Source organism: Rissa tridactyla, chromosome 12, assembly GCF_028500815.1.
Source record: "Rissa tridactyla isolate bRisTri1 chromosome 12, bRisTri1.patW.cur.20221130, whole genome shotgun sequence".
NCBI lineage: Eukaryota > Metazoa > Chordata > Aves > Charadriiformes > Laridae > Rissa > Rissa tridactyla.
In genome coordinates, this window is record NC_071477.1 from 17,065,929 (window position 1) to 17,082,088 (window position 16,160).

A 16,160-nucleotide genomic window follows, 5' to 3' on the forward strand; every position below is an offset into this window, starting at 1 on the left:
GAGGGTGAACTACCCCTTCCCAGCCACAGCTTGTAGCCCTGAGTCTCACAAGGGGGAGACCACCCAACGAGCAACAGGTCTGGATACTGCTGTTCTGGTGCCATCCAAGCACTGAGCGCTTGGAGCAGCTCCATCCCCAACAGCCTGTGCCTGGGGGAGCTGAGCCACGACGGCCAGGCCAGAGCATCCCTCTCATGGCGTGCATCAGCAATTCCCAGCAAACCAGTGTGGAGTAGGGGAGTGGCTCATGATTTACGGCGCCGCACACCAGCCAAGTGGTCCAAAGCTCCCCCCCTGCCCCATCTGCTGTCTGCACCTACAGCTCCAAGCCAGGCTATGGAGCCCAGGCATGTCCCGCTCGCCATTGGCATGTCCGCCGCCAGGATGTGCCAGAAGCCTCAGGCCCCACCGCATGAGAGGGGCTGACAAAGCCGTCAGGAGAGCAGGCCTCAAACCGTGACCTCCTTTGTGGGGGTCTGCCTCGTGCTTCGTTGTGCTGCTGAGGCAAATCGGAAAGGGCATTTCTGTGGTTGCTGACGAAGACATCCCAGCCTGCCACAAGCCCTGCTGCAACAAAAAGTTGAAAGCTTTATATAAAAAACCATGAGCTGTCAGAAGGTTTGTGAAAAGACAACCCTTCCGCTCCTCCTGCATCACCTCTTGCCTGCCAACAGCGCCTCCAGGCAAGCCCATCATGGTGGGAGCACAGACGTGTCCACCCCAGCACACCTCCCAGGCAGCGCTGCAGGCCCCCAGATCCAGCAGTTGCCAGCACTTTGCCATGGGATGCCCCGTGGGCACCAGACATCGCAGCCTGCTGCGTCCGGGAAGCAGTGGTGGTACCAAGCAGCAGCACCTGCCACCAGCTGGAGCAGCCAGAAGCTTCTGGCACAGGCCCTGCCATGAAAGGGCCATCAAACACCAGCTTGTGGCACCGAGCAGCTCACAGCCAGGCCTCGCACAGGCAGCAGAAGCACAGAGGGGCAGGGAAACCAGGCTCCTCCACACCGACTGCGGGCAAGGTACTGCCAGCCCCAGAAACCCTTCTGCACCCAAGGCTGCTTGGTTTATCTTCAGGGAAAAAGGCTCCCCGTCATGCTCCTACGAGTCCATGGCAAGCTCCTGCCGTCCGCACAGGACTGTGCTGCGGACTACAAATCCGCAGTCAGAGCTCGGCGCACTGCTGCGAGCCAGGGAATGGGCTTTTCCTACTTGCCCTTGATGAGGTTCGGTTTATCCTGGCTTCTCATCAACAGGAAAAGCCTGAGAAAGCAGCGCCAGTGTCATCTGTGCTCCTGTGTGGCTTCAAAGCGCACTCGCAGCTTGCCTGCGGCAGCGCGGCAGTCCTTTGTGGCAGGCAGGAGCACACCACCCCCGCGCAGCCGGGGCCGGAGCATCAGGTGCTGCCCCTGTGCCACAGGGAACCACCACCTCTGCTTCCAAACAGCGAGGAGCTGAAGGGCCCGTGTCACACCGATGGGGACACAGCACCGCGGGGAGCTCTGCTGCAGCAGCACCCTCCAAGCTGAGTGGCCTGAGACACACATCTCCACAAGCCATCAGGCTGCCTATGGCTTTGCCCAGGCTACCGGCCACTGTGTCTGCAGCAACAGCCAGCAGCGACACACCACCACGTTCAGACTCCCTTCACAGGGGAGAAACATCCAGCTCCAGGAGCCTAAACGTGGCAAACTGTAGCCCCAGGATGCTGCTGCAGCAAGCAGGCATGGTGGGCTCCCCTTGGCTGCTCTGGACCAGCCCAGGACCCCTCTAGGCCAGTTCTGTGACCCCGAGGCGGGCAGGAGTGGGGCAGGGCAGGCAGCGTGCTCTGCCTCCCCAGCTGCCCAGGCTGGCTGTGGCTCGGGACCTCCAGTGGCAGGACTGCATCCAGACCATGGGAGCTAACAGCCGCATGAACCCACCCGTAACCACGGGCGCCGAAGCACCCAGTGCCATTCAGTACTACAAACTGCAAGCTATGGGCACAACCCACTGATTTTGTTTAAATCGTGCTGCCCTCCTAAGTGGCTTCTGGTTCTCAAGGTGTGAGAGCACGAAGGAGGATTTCCTTGTAACCCACTCCGTCCCATTCACTGTTTGGCCGTTCTCCATCACATCCTTCCCCTGCAGAACTCTCTTGGCCCAGCTAAGGTACAGGTGACAAGTCTCCCTCTCCTTGCAGGCGGGCTGGGCCGGTGCTCAGACCATCTGCCTCATCCTTCTCTGCACCTCTTCTAATCCCATCAGCTGTGGGGAGGCAGTAGGAAAGCAAACAGAGGTACCACATAGGAGGGTTTCTGCTCTGTTCCTCCTCCCTTTCCAAACCACTGAATGAGCCTCTGGGACAACCTGCAGGCAGATGCCAAGCTCTCTGCCAACGTTTCACAGTCTCCTCCAAGAGCGAGGACAGCCCCGAGTGAAGATACACGCATGGCTGGTTTCCCCATATGCATTACTTGGCACATCTAAAGACTTTCTTCAACTCTTCAGACTCCGTTTCCATTTCAGCATCTCAGATGATTGCAGGAATCGGCTGGCGCCTTCTCCACTGCTCCACGCCATGAAAGCAGAGACATTTTTCCTGTACTTTGCTTCCTATTCTTTAACCAGTCACTAATTCACAGAAAGACCTCTTATCAGGACAATGTTTAACTTCTTTAAAATCATTCAGTGAGAAACTTCCTCAACAGTTGTTTGGGAGCCCACGAGCACTGTTCCAGCCTAGACCAAACTCACCCCTGGGATCTGGCTACCTTTAAAATCCTCGGCAGATTGCAAGGCCTAACGTTGCTTTACAAAAGCCACACCGACTAATTACCAGTGTAGTATTTTCACAGATAAAATGTTTATGATAGTTCCTAACCATTTATCCAATACCCAGTAAACATACTGGCTTTTCATTCCACATTTGTTAAACCTTGCCTTCCACAGATGTGGCCCTCATGGGCAACAGCCCGTAACGCTATTTATTAGCGATTCCCAACGCCTAAACAGGCTCCTTTACCATTCTAGAGCAAACACCATCAAAGCCTGGTGGCTTGTGTTACTTTGCTCAAAAATGTCTTTATCAAACACTTTAATTTAAGGGCAACTCTCCGATGCATGTGGCATCAGGGATGGCTCTGGGTTGGGAGCCTTCCTGACCGAGCTGTTCTGTCAACCCCCCATTTCCACGAGCGCTTACTTGACACCTCAACCACTTATTTACCCTGTGAACCCTCTTAAAGGCTTTTTAGTCCTGAGAAATCTGAAAAAAAATATTTATTACTAGACTCCATGTCTTTAGCAAGGGGTTCCTAAAAATCCTTTTAATCCTGCCGTGTTACAGGTTTGCTTTTAAATTCCCAGAATACGCATCCTTTTTCTTAGCACAACTTTTTTTAACTAAAGAAGTCTCTTCTACGTGTCTTCTTACACGCCCATCTAAGCACGCAGGTTTGTTGTTTCCAGGGTATTTTGGAGGGCGGGGGGAAGTAAAGGCGACGACTTACAGGATTTGGTAGGTGATGCCCATCTCTGAGCCTCTGGTACCGCACCCAAGCAGCCTCCATACGCCCAGTACGCTTTTTATCCTTAGCGCTGTGCCTTTGCACTGTCTCTCAACTGGCATTTTTTTGGTGACGATTGTAATGATTTTACATTTTCAGAATACACTTTTATGTAACGTTTGTGCATTTTTTTTATTCCCAGAGGAATCTTCTATAAATTACATTTCATACAGGAAAGCAAGTCCCTCAGCAGCAGCTGGAGCATGAAGTCTTGTCCCACGCGTCTAACCACTGTCAAAGAGAAGGTCAGGGCAAAAAAAATGTTTAAATGCCCCCAGAGCGCCGTGAAGGCTAACAGAGCACTTATAGCATGACCCCATTAGAGGGCAAAGCCAAGGTTAGGGTGGGCCTTAATTGTGTGTTTCCTTAACTTAAAATTGTTTAATTTCATTTATAGTTCCAATTTGACTCAACTTCCCATTTTTTTCTTCAGGACTTAGGGGAAAACACCACCGGGAGATGGGAGGTAAAGCGGATCCTGCCCTGGTCCTTGAAGGGCTCCCTCCCTGCTCCCAAACTGCTGAGCCTGCGAGATGCACCGCCGCCTCCAGCAAAGAGCGGAGCTGTGTTCACAGGGACCTGAAGGAACAGTTTAAAAAGTCCACTTGGCATGTGTGCGGGGAGCTTAGGAACAGCGAAGTTCAGTAACATTTTCCTGCCCAGGGCATGCACCAGCCCAGGGCCAGCAGGACTGAGCTGGGTTCAAACCCCTCGCCCCTGCCCTGCCTCACCAGGCACCTGCAAAGGCAACAGCAGAGAAGAGGAAGGAGAGGGAACAGCAACTGCAAGGAGAAAGAGGGGAGGGGAAGAGGGAGGGGACTGGGGACAGAGGAAAGGGCAGCTAGGACAGGGGGCCAGGATGATGTTATGGGATGAGAGTCCTAAGGGGCAAGTGAGAATGGAGAACAGCAGGCAGCTTTGGATGAAGATGAGTGAACACTGGGCCCAAGCACCTGGGAGAGGTACAGCAGAAGGAGTCAAGCTTGGCTGGATGGGGCAGAAGATCCTACACCTTGTGCCCAGCCAGGAGGGAACCATCCCAAACCCAGAGCCGCGCTCCCTCGACAGCCTGTGAGACCACATCACCCTCCTTGGCTCCGGCGATCCTGGACTCCCACCCCATGGCTGGGCAGCCCAGCATCATTTTCGGCCCTTCCCCTGCGACAGCCCTAAAGGTGGGAGTAGAGAGAGACTCCCCTGGACCCAGACGGTAGATATCACAGGCCAGAACTGCTGGGAGGCATGATGGGGATGAAGCAGACGTTGCATCGGCACTGCTGGGTGTCGGAGCCTCCTCACCTGCCAGCATCACTCCTCATCCAAACCCTGCAGCACCACACGAGTTTGGGGGTGGGATGGGGAAAGGAGCAACAGCCTGATGTCCACCCTGCTGCCTATCCGGCACCTTGTGGCCGTGCCTTGAGCCCTGCAGGCCTCCCCCGGCCAAGAGCACAGCATTCCCAGCAGGGCAAAGCTCTGCCACAGCCTCAGGGTCTGACCAGCAGCCCCATCCTGCGAGGAGGCCACGGCTGAGCCCTTCTCATGGTTCATCGCGAAGCACAAAGCCAGCTCCCCTGGCCACCAGGCTCAGACGACATCCACACAACACATTCTTGCCAGGCAGTGACCAGAGCCAGCAGCAGTGGCCATGCCACGCGTCGTCTTGCACAGAAGTGCCAGTACCATTCAACGGCCGTTCGCTGGATGCTGGACTAGGTCTTCCAGGAGAAGCAGGACGCCTCCACAGAAGCCCTGCATTTGGGTCTAGGGCACGGCTGAAACCCTGCAGAGATCTGTCCTGTATGTAGAGCGTCCACAGGGATGCTGACTGCAGGGGTCATCAAAGGTTTCCATGCTCTTTTAGACAGAGGCCGATGTCCAGGGGCTGCCCAGCAGACCAGCTGCTTGGCTCACCCCCACAGCGCTGATCGAAGCCACCAGCCGGGCTGCCATCGTGCCAGCAGCCTGAGATGGGCACAATTACACAGCTCTGCCTCTGGTCACACTGGCAGCCACTGGCCCAGTCTGTGCGGCCAGCTGCAGAACCCCATGGGGGCAGCTTCTTCCATACACAGCGTTTTAGCAGGCTGTTGAGCCACCCTCTCCGGCAGCTGCAATCGCCACCAGTGGCGTGCACAGCACGGGCTCTGGTATTCTAGTCGCTGGGTGTCCACACCCCTCGTTTCCAGCTCTTAATGCAATGCAGCAGATGCTAAAAATACACAAGTGCCACCCTCCGTCATGTCTCCAAGCAGGCTCTGCAGTCGCCATGGGAGGTGCGTGACGGAGGTGGGGCCTGGCTCCGCTCCCGAGACGCAGCCCTCAACAGCTACAGCCGGGAAGCTCCATCCCGTGACTGAGCTTGGCAGCAGGCACGCAAGTCCCCATCACCCTGGCGTGGGGCATGGCGGGGGCAGAGGGCAACACTGCTGCCCTGGGCTGGCCAGGCTGTCCTCCCCGCTTCGTCCTCTCTGGCAGGGTGGGAAAGAAGGCAAGGAAAGAGCACGGAAAGAGGAGGGCCTGAGCAGCAGCAGGGCGAGGAACCCTCAGGACCACGGGGGAGGACCAGGACCAGCGCGCCTGGCAGCGGATGGAGGAGCAGGACACCTTGGCAGCTCACCGCTCCCTCTGCCTTTCATCCTTACCAGAGTGGGTGCCCACACGCTGCTCGGCAGAGCAAAACTCCTGCATGCACCCTGCACCAAGGGTCATCGCACCTGACAGTCTCATCACAACAAAAAAAGCCCAAGGTGGGCCAGGAGCCCACAGACACAGCCTGGGACGGAGCCACAAGTGCTCGCAGGCTGGCGAGCCCCCAGTCCCCTGCACCAGCTCCCACCGCTGTCAGGACTCTGCTCCAGCCCCGGGGAGCTCTAGTAACAGCCCTTGGCAGCGCTTCCAGTATGTTAGACATCAAAGCTCACGTTTCACTTAAACAGACCCATGAAATTCAGGAAAAATCTTAATTTTATGCAGTGAATGCCTGAAGCAAAGGCAAGTAGAGCTCCCACAGATACTCCTGGGGTCCTGCATGCCCTGACGTGTCCCCGCTGCGAGGGCTGCACAGTAGCCATGTGGTGCCCGCAGCCCCAGGCTGCTCCCCACTGCCGCCCCACGCCGCCAGCTGCGCACTGCTGGGGATCGGGACACTTCCACCGCCTCCAAGCCCAGGCTGAAGAGTCAGAAGAGTCCTCCAGGAGAAGGCAGGAGCTAAGGGGTCGCAGGACTTCCCATCCTCTCCCTCTCCAAGAGACAAGCAATGCTGCTCTGCTCTTACAGTCCGTGTGGGATGGGAGCACTCCATGGCTGTAGAATAAGGAGATTTACAGGCACTGTGGAATAACTGTGTTTATTTTAGTTCGATATTGCTCAGGTTATTCAACAAGTCAGAGCTTGGCAGAAATGAGCAGAAGACCCTTCAAGTGCCCAGGGAGGCGCAGGACACAGACGGGAAAGGACGCCCAGGGAATGATGGTGCTGCCAAAGTCCTCAAAGAAAATACATCGCTTGTCATTGCTCCCTAGGGTAGCTAGGCACCCTGTCCCACCTCCCCCAGCAGTCAAGGCACCCTGGCACAAAGCCTTGTAAGTCACAAGGGAAGTGACAGGTTTCATGAGTTAGTCACAGCTCGGTGACAAATACACCAGATTTTCATGCATTACTAAGGAAGAGGAGTCGTGCAAACACAGACCCTGCCTGCGCTAACAACAGCCCCTCATCTGGTGCACCAGTTGGCAGTGCCCTGCACATGAAGCCATCCCAATCCGTGCAGGACGGGTGGCACTGCTGCGGGGGGCACCAAGGGGACACAGGGAAGAGCTCTTCCCAGGACAGCCTGCTGCTGTCCCAGCTCTCCAGTGCAAGCTTCATAATCCACTGGTGGCGGACATGGGCAGGACAGGGCATTTGCTCAGGGCAGCCACGGACTCGAGAAAGGAGAGAGCACATCCATAACCCATTCCCAAAAGAAGCTGAGAGCTCTCCTGCCATCCCTCACCAATATGAAAGGTGCCAGCATTTTTCCAGCTTTTGTACCAAGATGGAGCTTCTGCAGGTGAGAGGCTGGCAGGGAGACACACACAGAAACGCATGGCCCTTGAGAGCCCTGAGAACAACACAAGCATCTCACCTCCTCTGAGAGACCGCTCAATTGACTTCTGAAGGCAATAGCCCCCCTTGGTGCCATGAGGAGTCTGTTTACAAGGTGTGGGAGCTCCTGTGCTCAGGTGTCCAGGGAGACATGGAACGGCACCCCTTCCTAGTTTTGCCTCCAACACCGCTCAGCGGGCACTGCAGAGCATGGCAGGGAGCCACCCACCTCGGGGAGCCGCTGCTCCCTCCACCACGTCAATCAGGAATACCCCCAGGAGCCCTGCTTGGCCAGGTTTTCTTCCAAACAATGAACTCACAGCAGCATTTCTGACTGCTGCCCAGACCCTTCTGGGGACACCCCAGCACAGCCCTCGCAGAGCTGGCGACTCCAGGAATGCTGCAGCCCACTTGGTGACATGCTGCAAGGACCACCCTACACTGCTGCTGGTACAGAGAGCTCAGGAGATGAGCAGCTCGACCCCTGCCCCTCCTTGCTCACACTGTCATGCCTTTATCTCCCTCCCAGACTTCATCTGCAGGGGCAGTTACACAAAACACTTTGGCAGATGAGCCCTTTAAAATCTCCGAGTGCTGGGGGAGGATGGTTTTGCTGTGCTTAAAACCCACGTCATTTCAGCAATCCCATTTCCAGAGAAGCCAAACCTGCTATATTAGTCCAATGGAGTGGTGGGAATTTCTTACCTGGGCTCCGCTACCAGAGGAGAGGAATCACTCACCCGTGCCCCAAAGCACCCTGCTCTCCTCCAGGCCTTCCCTCTGCCCTGGCAGGCGTGATCCAGCAGTACTGGTACACAAGACCTGCTGTGCTCCCCTCCTCATCTTAAGGCTGGCTCTGCTTCTTCACAGCATCTTTAGGACACACTGGTAAACTCACCGCTTTCTACAGTATCGCTGCTCTGTACACACACCTGCTTATATCCGCAGCGCTTGGCTTGCTGCAAACTCATAACAGCACACTCGTCTTTTTCCAAACCCTTCCCTCCCTTCCTCCTCCCCATTAACCTGCCACGACGGCGCAATCTGCAGCTGCCCTGAGCAGCATCAAGACGCTGCTTCAGAGCTGGCTAGAAACGGCACCAGCTCGTGCTCTCCAACAGATTTATCCCTTAGCTCAGTGTTCAATTTAATGGTTTCCCATTAAAAGCAGCACAGATATAAATCAGCTCAGGGTGGACCAGTTTGTTTTATACCTTCATCCGTATTTCACCCCGGCAGGCAGAGCGAGTCTCCATGCATGTAACAGGTCCTTTCCCCTTATCAGAGTGCCGATGGTCAGGTTCTTCCTCCGCACATGGTTTAATACAAAGACCACTGGCTCATAAATCTCCTCCAGGAGCAGTGGGTAGTTATGATCCAATGTGGCAATTCAGAAATGGCAGCTTCGTGGGATGGGATTACTTCTGAGCAAGGGAAGATTCCCTGGCCAAGCTTTCTCAGCCCCGCAGACACGATCTTCCCCAACCTCCCTGCTGGTGTTAGTCCTGGAGCATCATGTTATTAGCAGTAATCACAGCAAACATGCAGTTTTGTAATACATATGTGATGAGATTCAAACAAGAACCAATACTAGGGACTCTGAGGGAAAAGAAGGGTTTCTCCTCCACAGGGAACAGAACCAAATCAAGAGCATTTCCATTACTGAAGACAAATCCCACCTCGTTCAATTGCCCACATCAGACTCATCTGCTCTAGGCCGCAGCTCAGGTCAAATTTTGACGTGCTGAGCTGCAGCCCTGTCTGGAAATGCAAGGCCCCCCCCCCACACACATCAACTGCAACAATTCACACACAGGACACGGTCCCCAGACCTTGCCAGCTGAGTTGGGAGAAGGAGAAAGGGTCACAAACCTGCTTTTCTTTTTTCTGTATTTTCATTATCATCAAATCTGGGATGAATGTTATTTCTGCAAGACACAACACAAAAAAAAAAAAATCACAATAAAGAGACTGTTCACCAGTCTTAACCACTTGTTATCCTGAGGCACTCCATCCTTCCACATCACCCCTCCAAGAGGCCGAGCCAACCCCAGTGTCGCTCAGAGCAAAGCTGCAAGAACGAGATGCTCTCAGGGACAAGCCTGGGGACATCTGCTCTGCTGAGCCACTTGCAGTGCCTCCTTGCAGGAGCCCGACCACACATCTCCCTGCAGCTCGGTGCTACCTGAACGCCACCGGGCAAGACCAACCTTGCAGTCGCAGTCCCAGCAGGAAGCAGCACGGCACATCCGGGACTAGTGGAGATGCTCTCCACCTCCCCAGAGCCCTAAACCCATCCCAGGCACCCGAGAGATGTGTCGGATGCTGCCAACCCTGCAGTAGCAGAGGGAAGCAGTAAACAAACCAGCCTCTGCCAAGCAACGACGACAGCATTAAGAGACATGGAGAGGATGCAGGAGCTTGAGGCAGGCTGCAAGCCATACTATCAAGGGAGAGCTGCTCAGGGGGACCACGACGGGGCAGGCAAGGAGGGGGAAGAGCCATGCTGCCAGACACCATCTCCCCCGTGAGCTGCAGCAGCCCTCGGAGCAGCGCTGGGGCAGGTTGCCTCCTCAGGTCTGTGCCCCCGCAGCGCAGGATGATGCTGCGTGAGCAGCACCCACCTCGCAGCCCACAGGAGAGGGGGGGCTGCAGGCAGAGGTGATTCCCAAGCAGCCCCCTCACACCAGGCCTGGCCGGAGGGGCTGCAGTTGCAAGTCCAGCTCTTATCAGCACATCAGTGCCAAAGGCAGAACTGCCTGTGCGACCATGTCCCCACACTGTCCCTCGCTGGAGAAGGGGACCAACTGGTGATGCAGCACCCTGACAGCTCTCTGGGGCAAAAACCGTTCCCCCAGGTTCCCTGCACCCTGTGCCCAGTGGCTGTGGTCCGGCTCGGCCAGCGGCACCTTTTAGCTGGTCTCTCCCCGATGGCCACAGCTCCCTGTGGCAGGCACCACCTGAGCAGCTGTGCCCAAACACAGAGACCCAACACCCAGCACACACATCGCTGCCGCGCACCCTCAGGATGGGGCCGGCTGACATGGACCTGCCCAGGCCCCATTTCTCTAGGGATGGGGCATAGGCTGGACACTGCCAGACGCCGGAAAAAGCCGGGCTCACCGCTTCCCTCCTGCCGCTGCTGTGTCGGTATAGAAAGGCCAGAAGCAGCCCCACCATGGGGTCAGCATCAGAAACAGCGCCGATCCCCGGTGGATGGGGCATTGCTGCAGCTCCCCAGGATGAACATGGTCACTAGCTGTGACAGTCAAGGGGACACGGTGAAGTTACAGCCCCGTGCCCTCCCCACAGAAGCCCCAGCCATGGTACACTCAACAGAGCTGTCGGGGTTTGCCCAGAGCCCCCTGCTCCAGGCAGTGGATGCTTTTTGGGGAGGCAACCCTCCACAGTTGTCTGCTCCCACAGTGCCAGCAACGGGCGCCAAAGAGCCCAGAAGTATTTGACAAGTGTTTTAGACACAAATCCCACAAACACCTGCCTCTCGTTTCCCTCCCATACCATGCAAACTCCACTCCGCAGCCTCCCTCGCTGCTGCAGCTGTCAGACTCGTCTGGCCCAAGGTCACAGCTTGCACCATCCCTGGTCTGCAGGGGAGGCCCCGCGACCCCCCAGCACCCCCATCATGTCTCCCCTCCCCGGCAGGAGCACCCTACTACGCCCAGACCTTACCAAAACCCAGAGCCGTTCCTCCCCTGACCCAGCGCCTCTCCTCCCAAAGAGGAGAGCCCAATGGGTCCTACAGGTGGGCAGCGCTCAGGCTGGCGCAACAGGGGACCAATCCTGCAGGCTGATGCTGCTCCGTGGCTCACACCCACCACACCAAGGACAAGAGGCAAGGGCTTCTAACTCCAGTCCCAGCTACATGGCGCAGGCCAGACTCGTGCAGGCCAGACTAGCACCTCCCACACACAAGTCAAGCTTCATGGCAGTAAGGCAAGACACCCAGTGCCACCAGCTGAGTGGGGAGGAGTTTGATGGCATCTCTGGATTTCTCATGATTAAGTGTGCCAGCCTCCCCTGCACTCCTCCAAGAAGGGCCCAGAGGACAAGGGGCTAAGCCAGGCCGGAAGACGGGTGCAGCTGCAGTAATGGTGCTCTCCAGGAAGAACCAGGCAGAAATTTCACACTGAGTGGCCGCTGCAGCTCAGAACAATCCTGCCGGGCTCCAGCAGAGAGCCGCCCCATCCCAAGGGTTTTCTCGGAAATGGAGCTCTGGGTTCGGTTCAGCTATCACAGAGGCCTCTGGGCTGCAGGAGACTCCAAGGTGCACAGCTTACCTCTCCTCGCCAGCAGCATGCAACCACGCCAGCCTTCACTCGCCAGCCCCAGCCTGCGCCCAGCAGGTCCTGCCAGGGCCCATCCAGTCCCTCTCGGCTCCCAGGACAGGAGATGCCCTTGCCCTGGCTCTGCTTCCAGCCTTTCACTCAGATTTTTTTCTGGAGTAACGCAGAAGATGGATTCTGGGCCCTCCAGCCCTTGCGGGCACTAGCATTCTCTTCCCGCTCTCGGTTTTCTTTCCATCATCAAAAGGTTGTGAGCTCCCACAAGCTGCCCCTTCCCCAGAGCCCTGGCAATCCATGGGGTCCCCTCTGTGCTCAGGGAGCTCTCCCCTTCACCTCCTCGCCCCAAGGACTCACTCCCTGACACTTAACTAAGTGCCCCGCTTGTCACTTGGCAGATACCGGGGGTTTTTGCAGGCTAGCCCCAGAACAGAGCTCACACAACACAAACAACTTCCAGCCCTGCAGGCTGAGCCCTGGTACGCAGTGTTATGGCACCACGGTGCCTGTGTGCGCCTCCAGCAGCCTCTTACCGACACAGCCACGGGGACAGCAGCAGGATGGGGTGCAGCAGCACCGTCTTCTCCCACGGCAGGAAAGCAGGATGTTGGCAGCTTTCATCCGCATTCCTCCAGTAGCCACCGCATGTCACCACCGCGGCCCTGGCCACCTCCAGAGCCCAGGACAGGGCCAAAGCCAGCCCAGAGAGAGACTACAAGAGCATCTGGAACCCTCTGCCCCCACTGCAGCAGAGCCAGGGCCCCACAGGGAGCATGCAGGGGGTTTCACTGAGACCCAAGAGATGTCAGGGAAGGAGAAAGGCTCAGACGTCTGCAAGGCAGCAGTTCATCATTGGTCCTGGCAAGTAAAAGCCAAGATAAATACCTTGCTACTAGCTCCTCAGCACAGGGTTAGCCCAGGCTGGGAGTCTCTTATCGCATGGCCTACAAGAGCATGCTGCTGTCACTCAGATCTGGGTTTTCAGGGCCTTTTTTTGTTAAAATAAAACAAACATCACACATTGTGGATCACACACATTTAGCGGCCCAGGTCCCATCATGCTCACCGCCTTCTGTTTGGTGGTAATGCAGGCAGTTGCCAGCAGCTGAACAAGAGGGTTGAAGGATGCCAGGAAGCTTGGTGCCACAGCAAGCAAGTGGCCCAACCCTGCCCCGTCTCCAGAGCCCAGGCAAAGGCTGCTGGACCCCGCTGCCAGCAGCCTTGGTGACTCAGTCCCACAGCCCTGGCCTCTGCTCCCACCCGCTGCTGTTTTGGCACCACCCCGCTGTTACTTCACAAGCACCGAATGCTCGGGGTAGGGTAGGATTCAGAGCACGATCCAGCGGGACGATGCCTGCAGGCAGGGAAGGGCAGCCAGTGCTACCGGCAAGCCGCTTGAGACCAGCCAGGGAGGGGTCTTCCACAGCACCCGCTCGGCTCCTGGCAGGAGGAAGCTAATGCGCCACGTCTCCCCTCCTCTAGGCAGCAAGGGTTGCCCCCAGCCACAAACGGAGCCACTCTCATCCTTGGCAGGGAAAGTGTGCGGGAGTCCTCACCGAAGGCCACAGCCAGCAAGGGACAGGCAGGAACGGAGCGGGTAGACCCTTCTCCCACCCAGCTGCCTCCCAAAGAACCAGGAGGAAAGATCTACAGGCCTTCCTTCTGTCTGTCCCCAGATACGGCAGCTTGAACATGCCAAGCTCAACACGGGCATCACCCACTCTGTTCACATCCCATCGCTGGCAAAGCCCAGCTGCTTGGCACAGCGAGAAGTGCCAGGGCCAGGACAGCCCCAAGGCAGGGCAGTCCCATGCTCAGCAGTGGTCCCAAACCACCAGTGGGCAGGTCTTCTCTACGCTCCATCCTCACACAACAGTACACCCATATACTTCCATAGCACTGAAGTCAGTGCGTGCATCTGTCTTGATAAAACAAGACTGGGATACCAGTTAGACCCAGGAGACAGCTTAACAGAGATACCTACTCCGACCATGTGCAAAGTCATTCGAGTGCAAGGAGAGGCCCGGCAAAGTCCTTGCAGGTGTCAGGAGAGAGCACTTGGTCTCCTGTCCACACACAGAGCTAGCCGCAGTGAGAGGCTGCCCCGTGAGGAAGGCTGTGTTGAACTCTGTGCTGGCCAGGGACCAGAGTCACTGTGGCCAGTTGTGAATCCAGACACCAGGGAACCCGGGGCATTTAACACATTGCGTTGTTCATAATCCTGTGGGGCAGGCATGTTCTGCCATCACCTCTTAGGGGACAAGCCGGAGAGGAGGAAAGGGACACATTCATGTCTGCACAGTGCCGTGGTCTGCTTTTGCCTGCTGCATCCAGAGCATCTTGCCTGGCCTCAGAGCCAGGAACTAGTCCAGCATCCTGAAGGGAAACACGCCACCTGCTAGGGAGCACCACCACACTGGCATGCGGATGTATACATTGAGAACCCCATTTAACTAGCCATTTCCATGCTAATTAAGTATTTGCAGATTAAAGAGAAACTCTAATCTCAAATGAAACAGCCCAATTTTCTAAATGAGCTTATGGTTTTCATATGGAGATCAACATGTTCCCACTAGCACATCATGCAAGCGCTCCAGGCTGCTAGATTCAGCTTTATTGCCACTGTCACAAGTGGGGAGTTTTTATTCTCCATGCTCAAGTTTTCATGCCTTTTTAACCCAAGATAATTGATGCACCTCCCACACCAGTGCAGTCACTAGTGCTTTCAGCTGCCACAGCCAAAGGCAAGTCCTCCTTCACGAGATCGTGGTACTACCTCCTCCAAGACCCCCCGGCGCCAGGCACTGCACACAAGCGGCGAGCACACCAACACGCCACAGCGCGCTGGCAGGCTGACCATGCGCTCGGGAGCTGTCTTCTTGCATTTCAAGAGACAAGCAAAGCAGTGCTGAAAGCTGTGTTTTGTCCCTCTACGTGAGCAGACCAACTCGCTGTGGCACAGCCTCTACAAAGCATCTGCTGCTAGCAATGACGTTTTCAGTTACACAATTTGGGGCACATCAGGTTACTATCCTCCTCTCTTGGATTTATTTTTATTGTTCTGAAAGCGCAAGACATCCCTACACCAGAGTGAGCCCACATCATGCCAGTATTTCCTGTTGCTCCTGCCTGGGCTCCTCCAGGAGTTGCGGCATCTGTGCACAAGCCAAAAGCTTTATCAGAAATTCCACATCTGTGCCAACACCAACCCGAGACAAAGCAGTGACAATGTGCTCTTCCCCTTCTACCAGCCTTCCCACAAGAGTGGCCAAGCTCTCCTCTGCAGCTGGAGGACTGATTTTCCCAGTTCAGAGGCTGAGGCTGGCTTACATGCAGCCCACGTGCTCCTAGAATCCCGGGGACACGCACAGCGCGCCCACCACGCAGCCCAACACCAGTCCTGCAAGCAAAACCACATACAAGCACTCCGTGAAAGCAACCACCGCTCACTGCAGGGAATGATCGTCTATCTCATTTGTACACACAGCTCCACCAGCGCACGTCCACGCAGAGTGGTTCACATCTGCTTTCCCTCAGAAATGGGAGATCTTCTCAAGGCGAACTTCAGGTGGAGGAGAGAAAGGGGCATTGAAAATGAGCCGAAAGCAAAGCAAGGAGAAGCCGCAGTGACCCAGACTAGTCAACCTGTAAAGAGACAGATCTTCTACAGGGCTAGAGCAGAACTTTTAACATGCGTTTCGGAAACTAGCCAGCCAAGTTTGGGAGAGTATGAAGGAAAAGGAATAAAGCTCTGCAGCGGTAACAGGGATATACTCAAAGGCATGCGTGAGCTAGTCCATCTTGGCCTGGATTAGCCACAGCTTGCAGGGCATCAAAGCTGAAGCCTTTGAAGTGCAGAGCCTTGGCCGCAGTGTGCTGCCCAGTACCCATGTAGCACGTTAACTCATTCATGTCAGTAGAGACAAAGAAAAACAACATTTTGAGACCACAGCAGTCAGGAGAAGCTGCGTGGCTAGCACTGCCTTAAAGCACTATCACAGACAGCCACGAGGAGCCCCACAGGCCGCCTAGGACAAAGCCATCACAGATGGCTGCTGAGGATGCTTTTCAAGAGCGTACCTGATGGAAAGACAGACTGTCGTTGCCTACGTCCTGTTGCACGTCAGACGGAGAGGAGGGTTCTGGCACAAAAGCCAGAGCGCCTTTCCAAACTTTCCACCATACAACATGTCTCCACACCAAAGCATCCAGTTTCTTGCTT

The 16,160-nt window shown here is 56.0% G+C and overlaps 1 protein-coding gene across 11 annotated transcripts in view; it reads right to left on the bottom strand.

Annotated features, from left to right (window-relative positions):
* The window catches only part of CHD6 (chromodomain helicase DNA binding protein 6), a 93,550-nt gene that overhangs the window by 52,438 nt on the left and 24,952 nt on the right, over positions 1-16,160 (bottom strand). For 3 of the 11 annotated variants that reach the window (XM_054218151.1, XM_054218150.1, XM_054218158.1), the window contains exons 1-2: positions 12,472-16,120; positions 9,510-9,565 (exon numbers count right to left, since the gene is read on the bottom strand). The exons of 1 other annotated variant lie outside the window; for it this stretch is intronic. In XM_054218151.1, the coding sequence (XP_054074126.1) occupies positions 9,510-9,565; positions 12,472-12,565 (150 nt within the window). In that variant the 5' untranslated portion in view covers positions 12,566-16,120. Of the gene's footprint in view, positions 1-9,509; positions 9,566-12,471; positions 16,137-16,160 lie in introns of those variants that run through there. 7 more of the 11 variants (XM_054218153.1, XM_054218152.1, XM_054218149.1 and 4 more) reach the window with 6 other exon arrangements.